At 68.7% G+C, this 13,577-nt stretch overlaps 1 protein-coding gene across 1 annotated transcript in view; it reads right to left on the bottom strand.

The window, feature by feature from the left end:
• Positions 1-2,010: 2,010 nt before the first annotated feature.
• Positions 2,011-13,577, bottom strand: part of SLC45A4 (solute carrier family 45 member 4) — a 69,677-nt gene continuing 58,110 nt past the window's right edge. The window contains exons 4-9 of the mRNA XM_062187935.1: positions 10,084-10,272; positions 8,875-9,054; positions 7,532-8,580; positions 7,009-7,108; positions 4,705-4,916; positions 2,011-2,466 (exon numbers count right to left, since the gene is read on the bottom strand). Coding sequence (XP_062043919.1) covers positions 2,110-2,466; positions 4,705-4,916; positions 7,009-7,108; positions 7,532-8,580; positions 8,875-9,054; positions 10,084-10,272 — 2,087 coding nt within the window. The 3' untranslated portion in view covers positions 2,011-2,109. The remainder of the gene's footprint in view (positions 2,467-4,704; positions 4,917-7,008; positions 7,109-7,531; positions 8,581-8,874; positions 9,055-10,083; positions 10,273-13,577) is intronic.

The following is a 13,577-nucleotide window of genomic DNA, read 5'->3' as shown; positions in this document are numbered from 1 at the left end:
GGCGCTGGGGAGTGTCACGGGTCCCCTGCCCGGGCCTGCACGCCCCAGCTGCCACACGTGTTATAGGCATCTCAGGGAAAGACTTTAGGGAACACAGACCAGCGTGATGAGCCGTGCCACTCGGCACCCAGCCTGCCCCAGACACGCACACGGGACAGAGCCCGGAACAGCTGCCTGGGGCCCCCGGCGACCGCGCTGCCCACTCACTGGCAGGCCAGGGCCAGCCCCCTACTGCGAGACCCCCGTGACAGCCTGGCAGCCCCGTGGCGGTGCCACCGCCGATGGCCTCACCGCTGTGGGGGGAGGGCTGCGGCAGGATCGGGCTCCTGGGTCCTCACACCCAGCGCACCAGGGCCTCCGGGGAGCCCCCTCTACTGCTGACCTGAGCTCCAGGGCGAGCGGCACCCGCAGGGCTCCAGGCCTCAGAGCCCGCCGTGACTGGCCGCTCACTTCCGGCCGGCCCGTTCTCCAGCGGCCTTCCCGGGCCTGTGCCGTGAACATGGAACATCCCGTGTCATTTCAGACCCCGCGACCCTGAGAAAGCAGCCGTGGCCCTGGGCCCCTGGGACCGGCCCCATGCGTCCGGCTCACCGGCGGCCTGGGCAGCTCAGCCCTGGCTCCCTCGGTTCTGGGGCTGCTGGGACCGGAGGTGGAAAAACCAACTGAGACAGAGGACGCGACCCAGGCGGCCGGACCCCCGACGCGACCTCGGGGCCACCTGCCCGGGATGCTGGGCCGAGGACGGGCGTCCAGAGGTGTTGTCACCGGCCAGGAGGGGCAGGGCTCGTGGTGGCCGGGCGTCCCGGGGCCCACGGCTGCGCTCGGCCACTCGGTCGACACCAAGCACGCCAATTCCTTTCAACACACAGAAAATTCAAGTACTTTATTGAAAAACTGCTGCTTCATCTGGAAATATATATATATATCTCTGCGTGTACATCTCTGCTTCAGAGCGGCCGTACGGCAGCCTGGTTCTCTGTGCCGCGAAGTCCTTCACTCACAAACATCCACGCGAGGCAGCGAGTGTTACACCTGACGCGGCCGCGGCCCCCGGCCCGGGCAAGCGCAGGCACAGCACAAACCGCCCGGGCCGTCTCCCCGCCGGGGAGGGAGGCCCTGGCACACGCACGCGTGCTGAGGTAGCCGTGCAGCGGGTGGCCCCCGGGGGAGGCCGTGCCCGCCTGGAGCTCCGCGCTCAGGACCCCCGGCGAACGGCTGGGAGCAAAGTGCAATGGAAGAGGCGGTGGGGCCGGGGGGCGCGGCGGGGAGGGAGGGGGTGGGGCCGGGGGGCGCGGCGGGGAGGGAGGGGGTGGGGCCGGGGGCGCGGCGGGGAGGGAGGCGGCCCCGGGTGGAGGCGGTGGGGCTGGGGCGCAGCGGGGAGGGAGGCGGCCTCGGGAGGAGGTGGTCCCGGGGTCCCGGGGCCTGGACACGGACACACTCACAGGTGCCAGAGTTCAGATCCCGGCCCGTGGCTGTCCCCAGCAGGGTGGGGGAGGGTGTCCCTGTCCGGACTCTGCCTCCCAAACCCCCGCCCCCTGGCCATGGCTGCCTCGCAGCTTTGGTGTGGGCTGTCCTGGGAGCGACGAATGCCTCCCGCAGGGACCCTAGGGGGGCAGCCCCAACAGGCGCAGCACCAGCAGCAAGTGTGGTGCTCAGGGGTGCGTGCCGGGGCCCACAGGCGGCGCTGACCGAACCGCCCGTCACCGACACCGCCGTGGTCCCAAGTCCTCGGGGACCCCGGGCCGAGGACATTGATGGCTTCTTGTGTTCGACTGTAATTTTCGGGAATGCAAAATCTTACTATTTGTTTTTTCTGAATTGCTTATGGTCTACCTTGCAAATGTTTTGCAATTTAAAAAACATGCAGAATAAAAGAAAGCTGAAATTAAAAGATCTTTCTCAATTTAAAAAAGGATTTTAAATGATTTTTTTTTAATTGTGGAAAAAGTAATTGAGTGTGGTATTTTTGCCTAGTAGCTCGAACCTACCTACAACTACTAAATTCCGGCTACGTTTCGTGAGGGGCCCCGGCCGGCTGCACCTGCCAGCCGCAGCTGTCCCCGCCGCGCCCGCCGCCCCGAGCGTGGAATGTGTAAACAGGCGTGTGGCTCAGACCATGGACTCCGTCTGCACCGGGCCCTGCAGGCCCTCGCTCCGCGACAGCTTCAGCGCGGTGGGCTTCTCGCCGTCCCGGCCCTCGCCGGCGGGCGGGCAGGACAGGCCTTTCTGCTCCTCCTTGGCCTCGTCCGACACCTCGGGGTAGATCACCAGGAACGTGGCCGTCAGGAAGCCCAAGAAGGAGCCCACGGAGGCCACCGTGGGGATGACGCGCACGGTGGCCATGGCGTCGACCACGCCCCCGAGGGCAGACGCCACCAGGATCTGCGAGATGTAGACCTGGCAGGAGAGGATGGCGCAGTCTATGCCGAAGCCGCGCTTGGAGTTGCCGGGGCTGTGGTGGACATACTGCAAGAGAAGGGAGCGCATGTGTGAGACCGCCGCCGCGGACGGAGGCTCACGCGAGGGGCCGCCGGGTCGCACGGAGCACACATGGAGTTGCCAGTGCCGCCCACGCAGCAGGGGTGGGAGCCCCAGCTCTCCAGTCCAGGGAGCCTCCTGGAAACCACTCCAGCCCGAGCCCCCCGACGCCCAACTCCTGCCCCGCCCCACGCAGAGCAGCAGCGGCTCCCTGTGCCTGGTGGGCTCCGGGCACGAGCCCACCTTAAGGCTCCCAACAGCACAACTGCCCGCTGCCCATGGGCGCCAGCAGCCAGCGGCTTCCTCTGAGCTCCTTGGAGAGAGAGAAGACGGGGGCAACCACGTGGCTGTCCCTCGGCCTGGGCCACCGCAGCCCACAGAGACACTTCCGTCTGAAGGGCTGTGTCCACCGGCTGCACCCCAGTCCGGCTGCACCCCAGTCCCAGGGCGGAACTTCAGACACTCTCGTAAAATACGCAGATAAAAGACGGAGAGGGTGGGAGAGGTGGAGTGCACACACCAGGCTAGGGCAGAGCGCCGAGTGCAGCACGAAACCAGGAGCAGGTGCAACACGCTGGGCCCAGACGGCGCCTGGGCCAGGAGCCGGGATGGCACGGCACACGGCCTCGGCCAGGAGCCGGGATGGCACGGCACACGGCCTCGGCCAGGAGCCGGGATGGCACGGCACACAGCCTCGGCCAGGAGCCGGGATGGCACGGCACACGGCCTCGGCCAGGAGCCGGGATGGCACGGCACACGGCCTCGGCCAGGAGCCGGGATGGCACGGCACACGGCCTCGGCCAGGAGCTGGGATGGCACAGCACACGGCCTTGGCCTGCCGCAGGTGCCCGCCGGCCCTCAGTAATGACAAGGCCACCAGAGACCCCCGCATCAGCTTCATCGCACAGCTCTCACAAGCTCAGGTGCGCGCAGGGCAATGAACAACCTCAAGTGCACGTTAGGCTGAGAACCACGGCAGGGCGTTTAGCACGTTAGAGCAGGAGACCCCGCGGAGCAGGACCCCGAACACACGGACACGGGCTAGCACGCACCGAGGCCACGTTAGCGCCGGCCGGGCGGCGCCACCTTGGGTTCCACCAGGCTAGATCCTCAGAACGCACGAGATCCGCCACACACACCTGCTGCGCAACACGCACACCCCCGCTCCCGCCAGGCAAGGGCAAACCCTCTTGTGCACGGACGTGCAGAATGGCCCCGGAGGACTGACACGCGAGCCCTGTGTGACGCCGCCGAGCGCCAAGCCCTCCAGCCCGCCCCCACGATCAGGAACAAGGAGCAGCTCAGGGGCGGCCATGTGGACTCCATGGGGGCGGGGGGGGGGGGGGGAGAGGTGCCCTGCTGCAGACCGACACAGCACCGGGCCCGGCTCCAGCACCCACACGAGGCCCCGGGAGGGAGGGACACAGCGCCGAGAATCAGGGCCAGGGCTGCCTGGGGTGGAGAGGCTCCTGGCCTGGGTCAGGTCAAGCGTGCGCTCCCCCCTGCGCCCGAGCAGCCACTACACTGCGATTAAGAGCCTATTTAAATAGGAGTTCTGTTCCGTTCTCACTGCTGTCACCATGGCTGGGGCTGAGGAGGGAGGCGGGAGCGCCTGGTGTCTTCCTCCCCCCAGCTCGGGGTCTGCCTGCTATGCCCGAGACCTGCAACCCGCCTCGGCCCCGCGGCCACACAGCCCGGCCCGCCTGGCCCCCGCCTCGGCCCCTCGCCCCCTCACACCTGTGGCCCAGCCCATCTGCCCCCGCCATGGCCCCTGAGGGCATGTACCCTGGTCCACCTGCCCCCGCCTCGGCACCCTAAGCACCTGCAGCCCGGCCCACCTGCCCCTCCTTGGCCCCTGATCTCGTGCAGCTCAGCCCGCCCCAGTGCTGGGGCGGGGTTACAGAGACGGGGCGGGGTTACAGAGATGGGGCGGGGTTACAGAGACAGGGTGGGGTTACAGAGACGCATCGAGACCATCAAACCCTGTGGTCACTGAGCTTTCGGATACCAGACCTGGGAAAGCTGTTCAATAAGGGCCCCCGGCCTGCAGGGGACGGGAGCTCCCTCCCCCAGGGGACGCGGCTGTGACCCAGCGGCCTTGGGGACAGCGGCAGCCCCGCCAGCCTCATCAGAACACAGACAAGGACAGCCTCACGGGAGGCAGCAGGTCACAGGCCACGAGGGCCCTCCCGAGGCCTGGGGCGCCCCGCCCCCGCCAGCACCCACCTCCTTGATGTCGTGGTAGTGGCCCAGCAGGGCATAGGGGCAGTAGGAGATGCTCATGGAGACGATGCCCATGGTGCTGATGGTGACCATGGCCACGTAGACGTTGGGGAACATGGCCATGATGGCCGTGCCCACGGAGAAGCCCAGCGTGCCCAGCACGTAGATCACCCTGACGCTGAGGTCGTAGTTGTCCAGGTACTTCTGCAGTAGGGCTGTGAGGGCCGGGCAGTGAGCAGAGGACTCCCTGCACCATCCCCCGCCTGCGCCAGCCAGCCTAGCACAGCTAACACACACCCCCCACACAGGCAGCCGGGGCCCAGCCCTCCCCCCCCCCCCACGCAGCCGGGGCCCAGCCAACACACACTCCACACACACACGCAGCCCGGGGCCCAGCCAACACCCACCCCCCACACACACACGAAGCCCGGGGCCCAGCCAACACACCCCCCCACACACACACAGCCTGGGGCCAGCCAACACCCCCACACACACACACAGCCCGGGGCCAGCCAACACCCCCACACACACACACACGCAGCCGGGGCCCAGCCAACACCCCTCACACACACACACGCAGCCCGGGGCCCAGCCAACACCCCCCCCCCCACACACACACACAGCCCGGGGCCCAGCCAACACCCCTCACACACACACACGCAGCCCGGGGCCCAGCCAACACACCCCCCCACACACACACACAGCCTGGGGCCAGCCAACACCCACCCCACACACGCAGCCCAGGGCCAGTCAACACCCCCCACACACACACACACGCAGCCCGGGGCCCAGCCAACACCCCCCCACACACACACACAGCCTGGGGCCAGCCAACACATCCCCCCCCCACACACACACACAGCCCGGGGCCCAGCCAACACACCCCCCCCACACACACACACAGCCTGGGGCCAGCCAACACCCACCCCACACACGCAGCCCAGGGCCACTCAACACCCCCGCACACACACACACACACACACGCAGCCCGGGGCCCAGCCAACACTCACCCCCCCACAAACACGCAGCCCGGGGCCCAGCCAACACACACCCCCACACACACACACGCAGCCCGGGGCCCAGCCAACACCCACCCCACACACACGCAGCCCAGGGCCAGTCAACACCCCCCACACACACACGCAGCCCGGGGCCAGCCAACACCCCCCCCCCCACGCAGCCCAGGGCCCAGCCAACACCCCCCCACACACACACACACAGCCCGGGGCCAGCCAACACCCCCCACCCCACACACACACAGCCCGGGGCCCAGCCAACACACCCCACACACACACACACGCAGCCCGGGGCCAGTCAACACACACCCCACACACACACGCAGTCCGGGGCCCAGCCAACACCCACCCCCCCACACACACACAGCCCGGGGCCCAGCCAACACACCCCACACACACGCAGCCCAGGGCCAGTCAACACCCCCCACACACACACACGCAGCCCAGGGCCAGTCAACACCCCCCTACACACACCCCACACACACGCAGCTGGGGCCCAGCCAACACCCCCACACCCCCACACCCCCACGCAGCCGGGGGCCAGCCAACACCCCCCTACACACAACCCCCCACACGCAGCCGGGGCCAGTCAACACCCCCCTACACACACTCCCCCCACACGCAGCCGGGGCCCAGCCAACACACACACACACCCCCCACACACACACGCAGCCCAGGGCCAGTCAACACCCCCCTACACACACCCCCCCCACACGCAGCCGGGGCCCAGCCAACACACACACACCCCCACACACACACGCAGCCGGGGCCCAGCCAACACACACACCCCCACACACACACGCAGCCCAGGGCACAACCAACACCCCCCCACACACACACACACAGCCGGGGGCCCAGCCAACACCCCCCCCACACACACACACAGCCCAGGGCCCAGCCAACACCCCCCCACACACACACACACGCAGCCCGGGGCCCAGCCAACACCCCCCACACACACACACGCAGCCCAGGGCCCAGCCAACACCCCCCCCCACACACACACACGCAGCCCGGGGCCCAGCCAACACCCCCCCCACACACACACGCAGCCCAGGGCACAACCAACCCCCCCCACACACACACACACGCAGCCCGGGGCCCAGCCAACACGCACCCATACACACACACAGCCCGGGGCCCAGCCAACACCCCTCTACACACGAGCAGACTGGGCCCAGACAACACGCACCCCCCCACGCACGTGTGCAGCCCTCGGTGGCCACTCTCTCCGGCTGGGGGAAGGCCCGTTCAGCACCACGTCAGGGTCCCCATGCCCCCGGCTTCTCACCTGAGCAAATAGCACCGGTGGCCGCGTAGATGACCAGGCCCCAGCAGCCCGTCTTCACGCCGGCATTGTAGGCGTGCCAGTCCGTCGAGTTGGAGGGGGCCTGTGCCAGAGAGAGGCCAGAGTGAGGTGTGGGCAGGGCACTGTGTGTGAAGGGGCAGCCCCGGCCCAGGCCGGTGCCTCTGCCCCCAGCCACCAGGGGAGGCCGGCTGGTCGGGGCGGGTGGCAGAGACCCCCGTGTGCACATGGCGGCCATTGCACCCCCAACCCCGAGCCAGGCGGGGGACACAGCTCGGTGTGGGCCCGCGAGCCCGGCAGCAGGGACGCGGCTTTCTCCCCTTCAGGCTCCGGGCTCTGGGGTCTGGTGCAAGGCCGCAGATGGCTCAGGCCACATCCACTGGGGCCCCGGAAGTGCCTCCTGCTCCTTGTCAAGTGCTTGGCACCCGTGGCTGTGCCCCTCGGGGCTCACTCGGTGTCCCCCCCCCCGCAAGCCCCCCTGCACGCGGGCGCCGAGGCGGGGGCTCACCTTGGGGTTCCCTTTGAAGATGACCTGGCCCATGAAGTCGGTGTAGAAGACGGCCTCGGCGATGACGGAGAACCAGGTGAGCAGGTGGCACAGGCAGAGGCGCGTCAGCTCCCTGGGCATCTTCAGCATGGACAGCCAGAGCAGGCGCACGGTGGTCTCGCCCTCGCCCTCCTCGCTCTCCGTGTCCCCGCTGGAGGTGGTGGCCCCGCTCTGGTGCCGCTGGCGCTGCCGCTGGCGCTGCCGCTTCTGCATGTCGTACAGGTCGCTCATACTGCGCGACGGCTTGATGAGCACCACGGCGTTGGCGCGCCGGTGCCGGTAGCGGTGGGAGCCGATCTTGCCGTAGTAGGAGAAGGTGCTGGAGGCCTGCCGGCGGAACACGTGCCGGCGGCGGCGCACGGAGCCCGGCGCGGCCGCGGCCTTCGCGTCCGCCCTGGTGCAGCTGCCGAGGGCGTCTCCGGGCGCAGAGCCGCTGCCGTTGGGGACTTTGGCTTCCTGCGCGTGCCTGTCGAGCAAGGTGTCGTCCTCCGTGGCGTGTTCCCTGAGCAGCGTGCAGAGACGGGGCAGCCGGGCCTTGCCCAGCTCCTGGCTGGTGCTCCGGGGGGTGCCGGGGTAGGAGCCGTCGTGGAAGATGGACGGCTCGATGCCGTGCAGGAACAGCAGCTCGGGCTCCATGTCCAGCGCGGCGTCGGGCACGTGCAGCACCGAGTCGCTCTTGCTGCGCACGATGTCCACGTCCAGGTAGTCCAGCGGGAGCTCGTGCTCCGACTGCACCTCGTCCGGGAACGGGGGGCCGCCGTCCAGGGCGCTGAGGCGGGCGGCGGGTGCGAGGGGGCCCCCGAGCTTGGCGCTGGCCGCCTCGGGGCTCCGGTCCTGCGGCGGGCTGTACTGCTCCTCCGCGATGCTGAACAGGTGCAGGGCCACCGACACGGTGAAGATGATGGCGGCGAAGAAGAAGAGCACCTGGTTCTGCGTCCTGAACCAGTCGCCCAGCACGGTCTGCGTCCAGTCCAGCCCCCCCAGCACGTAGCCGATGGCCCCGCCCAGACCTGAGCGGGGAGAGAGGAGCGGCAGTGAGCGGCGGGGGGCGTCCCTGGGGCGGCTGCCGGCCGGTGCCAGGGCCCAGGGCCACGGCTCGGCGCACTGGGCCTCGACCTGGGGATGCTGCACAGAGAACAGCATGAGACCAGAGAGCCAGCTGGGCCCAGGTCTGAGAACCGAACCACAGAGGGCCGCTGAGCGAGGCAGGGAGCACGGGACCAGAGGGGAGCCAGCTGCTGCCCTGGGTGAGCGCGAGGTCCCAGGCCCGGACACCCCGGCCGCCCCCGCCCCGGGGTGCTCACCGGCGGAGAAGGCGTGGATGTTGAGGGCCATGTCCTGCTCCTCGCTGTCCACCACGTCCAGCAGGTAGGCGCGGATGGGCCCCTCGGTGGCGTCCGCGCTGAAGTCCAGCACCACCACCCCCAGCACGGTGAGGACAATGCCAATGGGCTGCTGGTTCGGGACATCGCCGAGGGCCAGGCCTGGACAGAGCACACAGAGGGTGGTCAGAGCCAGAGCCGACCAGCCTCAGCCTGGGGGGCAGTGGGAGCGGGGGCAGCCCCCACCCTCGCCCAGGGAAGCCACCCTCGGACCCGGCAAGGCCAGCACACCTACTGCTGTGCGCACCGCCCTCCGAGCTCGCTCAGGCTCCACGTCCCTCCGAGATGGGACAGTCCTCTGTGCCCCCACCTCTCCCCTCGAGAGCCAACGGAGACACAGAGGCTTCCGGAGCCGTCCAGGCCACAGCGTGCAGCTCAAGGGGAAGCGGCCTCCCATCCCCGGCTCCTGAGCCACCTGGGGTGCCGCTGCACCTGCCCAGGTGCGCCCTGACCAGCAGAGCCGGGCCTCCCCTCATGCCAGTGAGGTGCCGTCCTGGGACCCAGGCCCAGCGCCAAATCCCCGTGATGGGCTGAACCCACACGGCCTGCGCCAGGGTGGGCACAGAAGCAGGGGCTTCGGCCAGGAAGCTAGGTCTGTGGCCACGGGGCAGGACCCAGGCGCCCAAGTCACCGTGTCCAGGTCGCAGGGGGCAGGACCTCCCCAGGGTGGCCTGGAGAGCCGTCTCGCTCCCCGTGCGTCTGCTCCCCCCTCGGCACAAGCAGGACGATGTGGGCCGCAGTGCCCAGCAGACCGCCGGCACCGGGGCACCGGGGCGGGACTCAGGGAGGCGACGCTGGGTCTGCCCCGAGTGGGGGAGGGGCACCCCCACCCAGGAGGCTCCTGGGCCGGCGGCTTCCTGCTCCAGCCCGGGAGGCAGGGGCTCCCAGGGCTCCCAGGGCGCCCGGGGCAGAAGCGGTTCCCACGCACCGGGCGTCGGCGGAAACAGAGTAAACCCAGCACGCAGACAGGAGTGTGACACACACACACCACGCGCCCCGGGCGTTCCCGACACCCCGTCCGAGAGAAGAACAAAAGACGAGAGCCTGCTGGAAACAGGACGCGGGGTCAGATACGCTCACAACAGGAAACGCGCCTGTGCCGGGCGCCCCCAGCGTTCCCACCCCGCTCACCTATGGCCGAGCCGTTGAGGAAGAGCGCCACGCCCACGAGGACGCCCACGCACAGCGCCAGGATGAAGGGGCGCCGGCGGCCCCAGCTCAGGGTGCAGCGGTCACTCGCCGAGCCGATGAGCGGCGTGAAGATGAGGCCAAGGATGGGGCTCACGAACCAGGTGAGGCTGTAGTACTGCTCCGGGAGGCCTGCGGGGACACGCGTGGGCACGCTCAGATAGTGTCCCACACCCAGGCACACGCGTGGGCACGCTCAGATACAGTGTCCCACACCCAGGCACACGCGTGGGCACGCTCAGATACAGTGTCCCACACCCAGTCACACGCGTGGGCACGCTCAGATAGTGTCCCACACGCCAGGCACACGCGTGGGCACGCTCAGATACAGTGTCCCACACCCAGTCACACGCGTGGGCACGCTCAGATAGTGTCCCACACGCCAGGCACACGCGTGGGCACGCTCAGATACAGTGTCCCACACCCAGTCACACGCGTGGGCACGCTCAGATAGTGTCCCACACGCCAGGCACACGCGTGGGCACGCTCAGACAGGCCATACATGTGAGCACGCTCAGACGCGGGGTCCTACACCAGTCACACGGGGGCACGCTCAGATGTGGGGTCCCACAGTCATACATGTGGTCACACTCAGCCACGGGGTCCTGCAGCAGTCACACGTGGCCACGCTGAGACCCGGGGTCACACGTACTGCTCAGACGGGGCCCCCACCTGTGCAAGCGGCACTGGGAAGGAGACACGTGGCCCTGCCACGCACGCTGGCACGCACACACCCACCACCCCTCAGGGTCCCCGCAGACTTCCTGTTCCCTGTGTTGGTGGCGGATCTGGGGTCGGGGAACCCAGCAGGTGTGCAGCCCGGCAGGTGGCGGGAGGTGCGGCACTGGCTGAGCACGAGTGGAGAGCACCCTGCCCCCGGCCTCGCACAGCAGGTGCCTGGAGGGGGGGCCGTGGCATGAGGCCAAGACCCCTCCACACGACCGGTGCTGGACCAGGCCCTCCAGGGCACCACCGGGCACAGGGCAGGAGAGGGGCCGAGAGCTGCCGTGCACCGCATCCCCACGGCCACCAGGGGGCTCTGTGGCCCCAGCAGGAAAGGCACTGGGCACTCAGGCCCACAGTACAGCCAGGGAGGCAAGGCTGTGCCCACCTCACCGGCGAGGGACGCCAGGCTCAGAGAGCCGGGCCAACCTGCTCAACGTCCCAGCTGCAAAGGGCTTGGGCCCAGGGCTGCCTGGAATAAAGGTATCCATCCTGCATTGGGCGCACTGCACCTAACTGCCCATTGCACGGGGGGCAGGAACAACTGTGGCACAAAGGCGGGGGCGCCACCAGCAGCCAAAGGACCCGGCTGCAGCTCCGTGCGACGCAGCACAGGCCACACACGGCCGTGCACACGCTGGAAGTGCCCCCGCCCGGACAGCCAAAGGCATGGGCAAGGACCTGCCAGGCGGGCGTTGTGGTGTGACAGCGCTGGGTGCAGTCCCGGTCACTCTGCTTCCCGGCCAGCTCCCTGCCACTGCATCTTCCAGTACCAGGCTCCCTCCCCGACCTGGGACGCCGGCACGGAGCTCCAGGCTGCTGGCCTCAGCCTGACCCAGTCCTGGCTGCTGTGGCCGTCTGGGAGTGAGCCGGTGGATGGAACACCTCTCTCTCCCCTGCTCTGGAAATAGACCAGCGTTGGAAATAAACTCTCTGCTCTCAGGTCGGGGGCCGCGTGCCCTTCGCAGGGGGCGGGGCTGGGGGAGAGCTGGGTTGCGGACGGCAGCCCCGTGTGCATGGTCCCTTGTGAGGCTCTGTCCAGCTGGGGGCTGGCCGCCCTTCCACCCTGCCAAAGGCACCGGGCAGGGAGCAGGGGCCGAGCCAGAGAGAAAACAAACATATTTTAGGAAGTGGAAATCGTTTCCCAAGGGGCAGCAGGAAGCACCTCTCCAGGAGGCTGCGCCGTGCCCGGGAGGACGGTACCCGCTCGGCCGAGCTCTGGCCACGCCCCGAGGAGTCGGGAAACGACAAGGGTGCCGAGTGTGCGCCACTGGACAGCCAGGGCCTGCGGGGCCGGCACCACGGTGTCACGCCAGGGAAGGCAGCACGGCAGGTGCCCGGCTGCTCCGAGCCGGCGCTGGATTCAAACTGTCCGCAGGGTGCGGGGCATCCAAACACGCCGGCGGGAACCGGGAGGCCTTCTGCGCCCACCACGCGCCCGAGCTCGCTCCTGTGCAAACTTGGCCACTCGTCACGACCTTACCAGTCCACGCCAACCTGCCCGAGTCGCCACGTGTGCTGGCACGGGGCCTCCCTGCCACGACACTGGCCCCTGATGACGTGGGGCTCCCACACCTGCTCCTCCCCCACCCACAGCAATACTGCGTTCTCCACAATGAGACACCCGCCCCCGCAGCTCCTTGTGCACCCCGGGGAGTCTGCACCTCCCTCCAGGGCGCTGATAGCTCAGGCCCCTCCCCCAGCCCGGACCCACAGGGGGTGCACCTGTGGAGACCTGAACCAAACCCCGAGGTAGGCCTGGTGACAGGTCTCCTCCTCCCTGGGCACTGGGCCACGTACCGACCCATCTGCTGCTTTGCCTACGTCACAGAGCACCGCGGGGCAAGCCAGAGACCCCCAGGCGCCTGCCGACTCCTCTCCCACCCAGGCCTTGGCTGTGGCTGCCAACACGCCCTCCCCCCAGTCAAAACCCTCCCCCTCGGTGCCCCCCCCCCCCCCGGGGCACAGCACTCCCGCCGGGATCGACGGGCTGGGTCCAATGAGCCCGCAGCCTCCGTGTCCTTCGGCAGCCACACCGGTTTGGCGATGGTGATGGCAAACACGTGTGGTGCAGATTCGGCCCAAGTGGATTTGGGTGCACAATGCGGAGGTGACGGCTCACGTGCGGGCGGAGCTGGGCCTGGCCTCAGGCAGCATCCAGTCCTGGAGCAGCCACTCACCGGCCTAGCCGCCACCCAAGCCATCAGCCCTGCGGGCAGGCAGGGCTGCAGGGAGCCAAGGGAGACCAGGCACCAACATGATGGGAATGGGCAGAGGTAGAGTGGGTGTAGTTGACAGCAAACCAGGACAGGACGGCCAGCGCAGGCCTCAGGGCCACGGGCCCCACCCAGCCTGTCCAGGGCCTGCCGGGTGCCGAGTGCCCAGGCTCACCAAGCCAGCGAGCACAGCCATGCCAGGTCCAAGCCCGGGAAACACACGCCTTCCGGCACCCCATAGGTAGGTGCAGGCGGAGGTGACAGCACCAGGGCCAGGGCCAGGGCAGTCATCCAGCGGCGCCAGGCCCCAGCTGTCGCCGCCTGGGCTCCCGGAGAGGTGACAGGTGCACCAGTCTCAGCGCCTTCCCTAGGGCCATGCCTCTCACACGGGCTGGCAACCCCACTGCCTGTGTGTGCGCGTGAGTTAGTAAGAAGGGCTGTGACTCCGTAAAAGGTTGAACAAGATCGAAACGAGAATACCTGGGGTGAGCCCTGTGG

The sequence above is a fragment of the Lepus europaeus genome, chromosome 4 (assembly GCF_033115175.1).
Source record: "Lepus europaeus isolate LE1 chromosome 4, mLepTim1.pri, whole genome shotgun sequence".
Taxonomy (NCBI): domain Eukaryota; kingdom Metazoa; phylum Chordata; class Mammalia; order Lagomorpha; family Leporidae; genus Lepus; species Lepus europaeus.
This window is presented reverse-complemented; position numbering and strand designations above follow the sequence as displayed.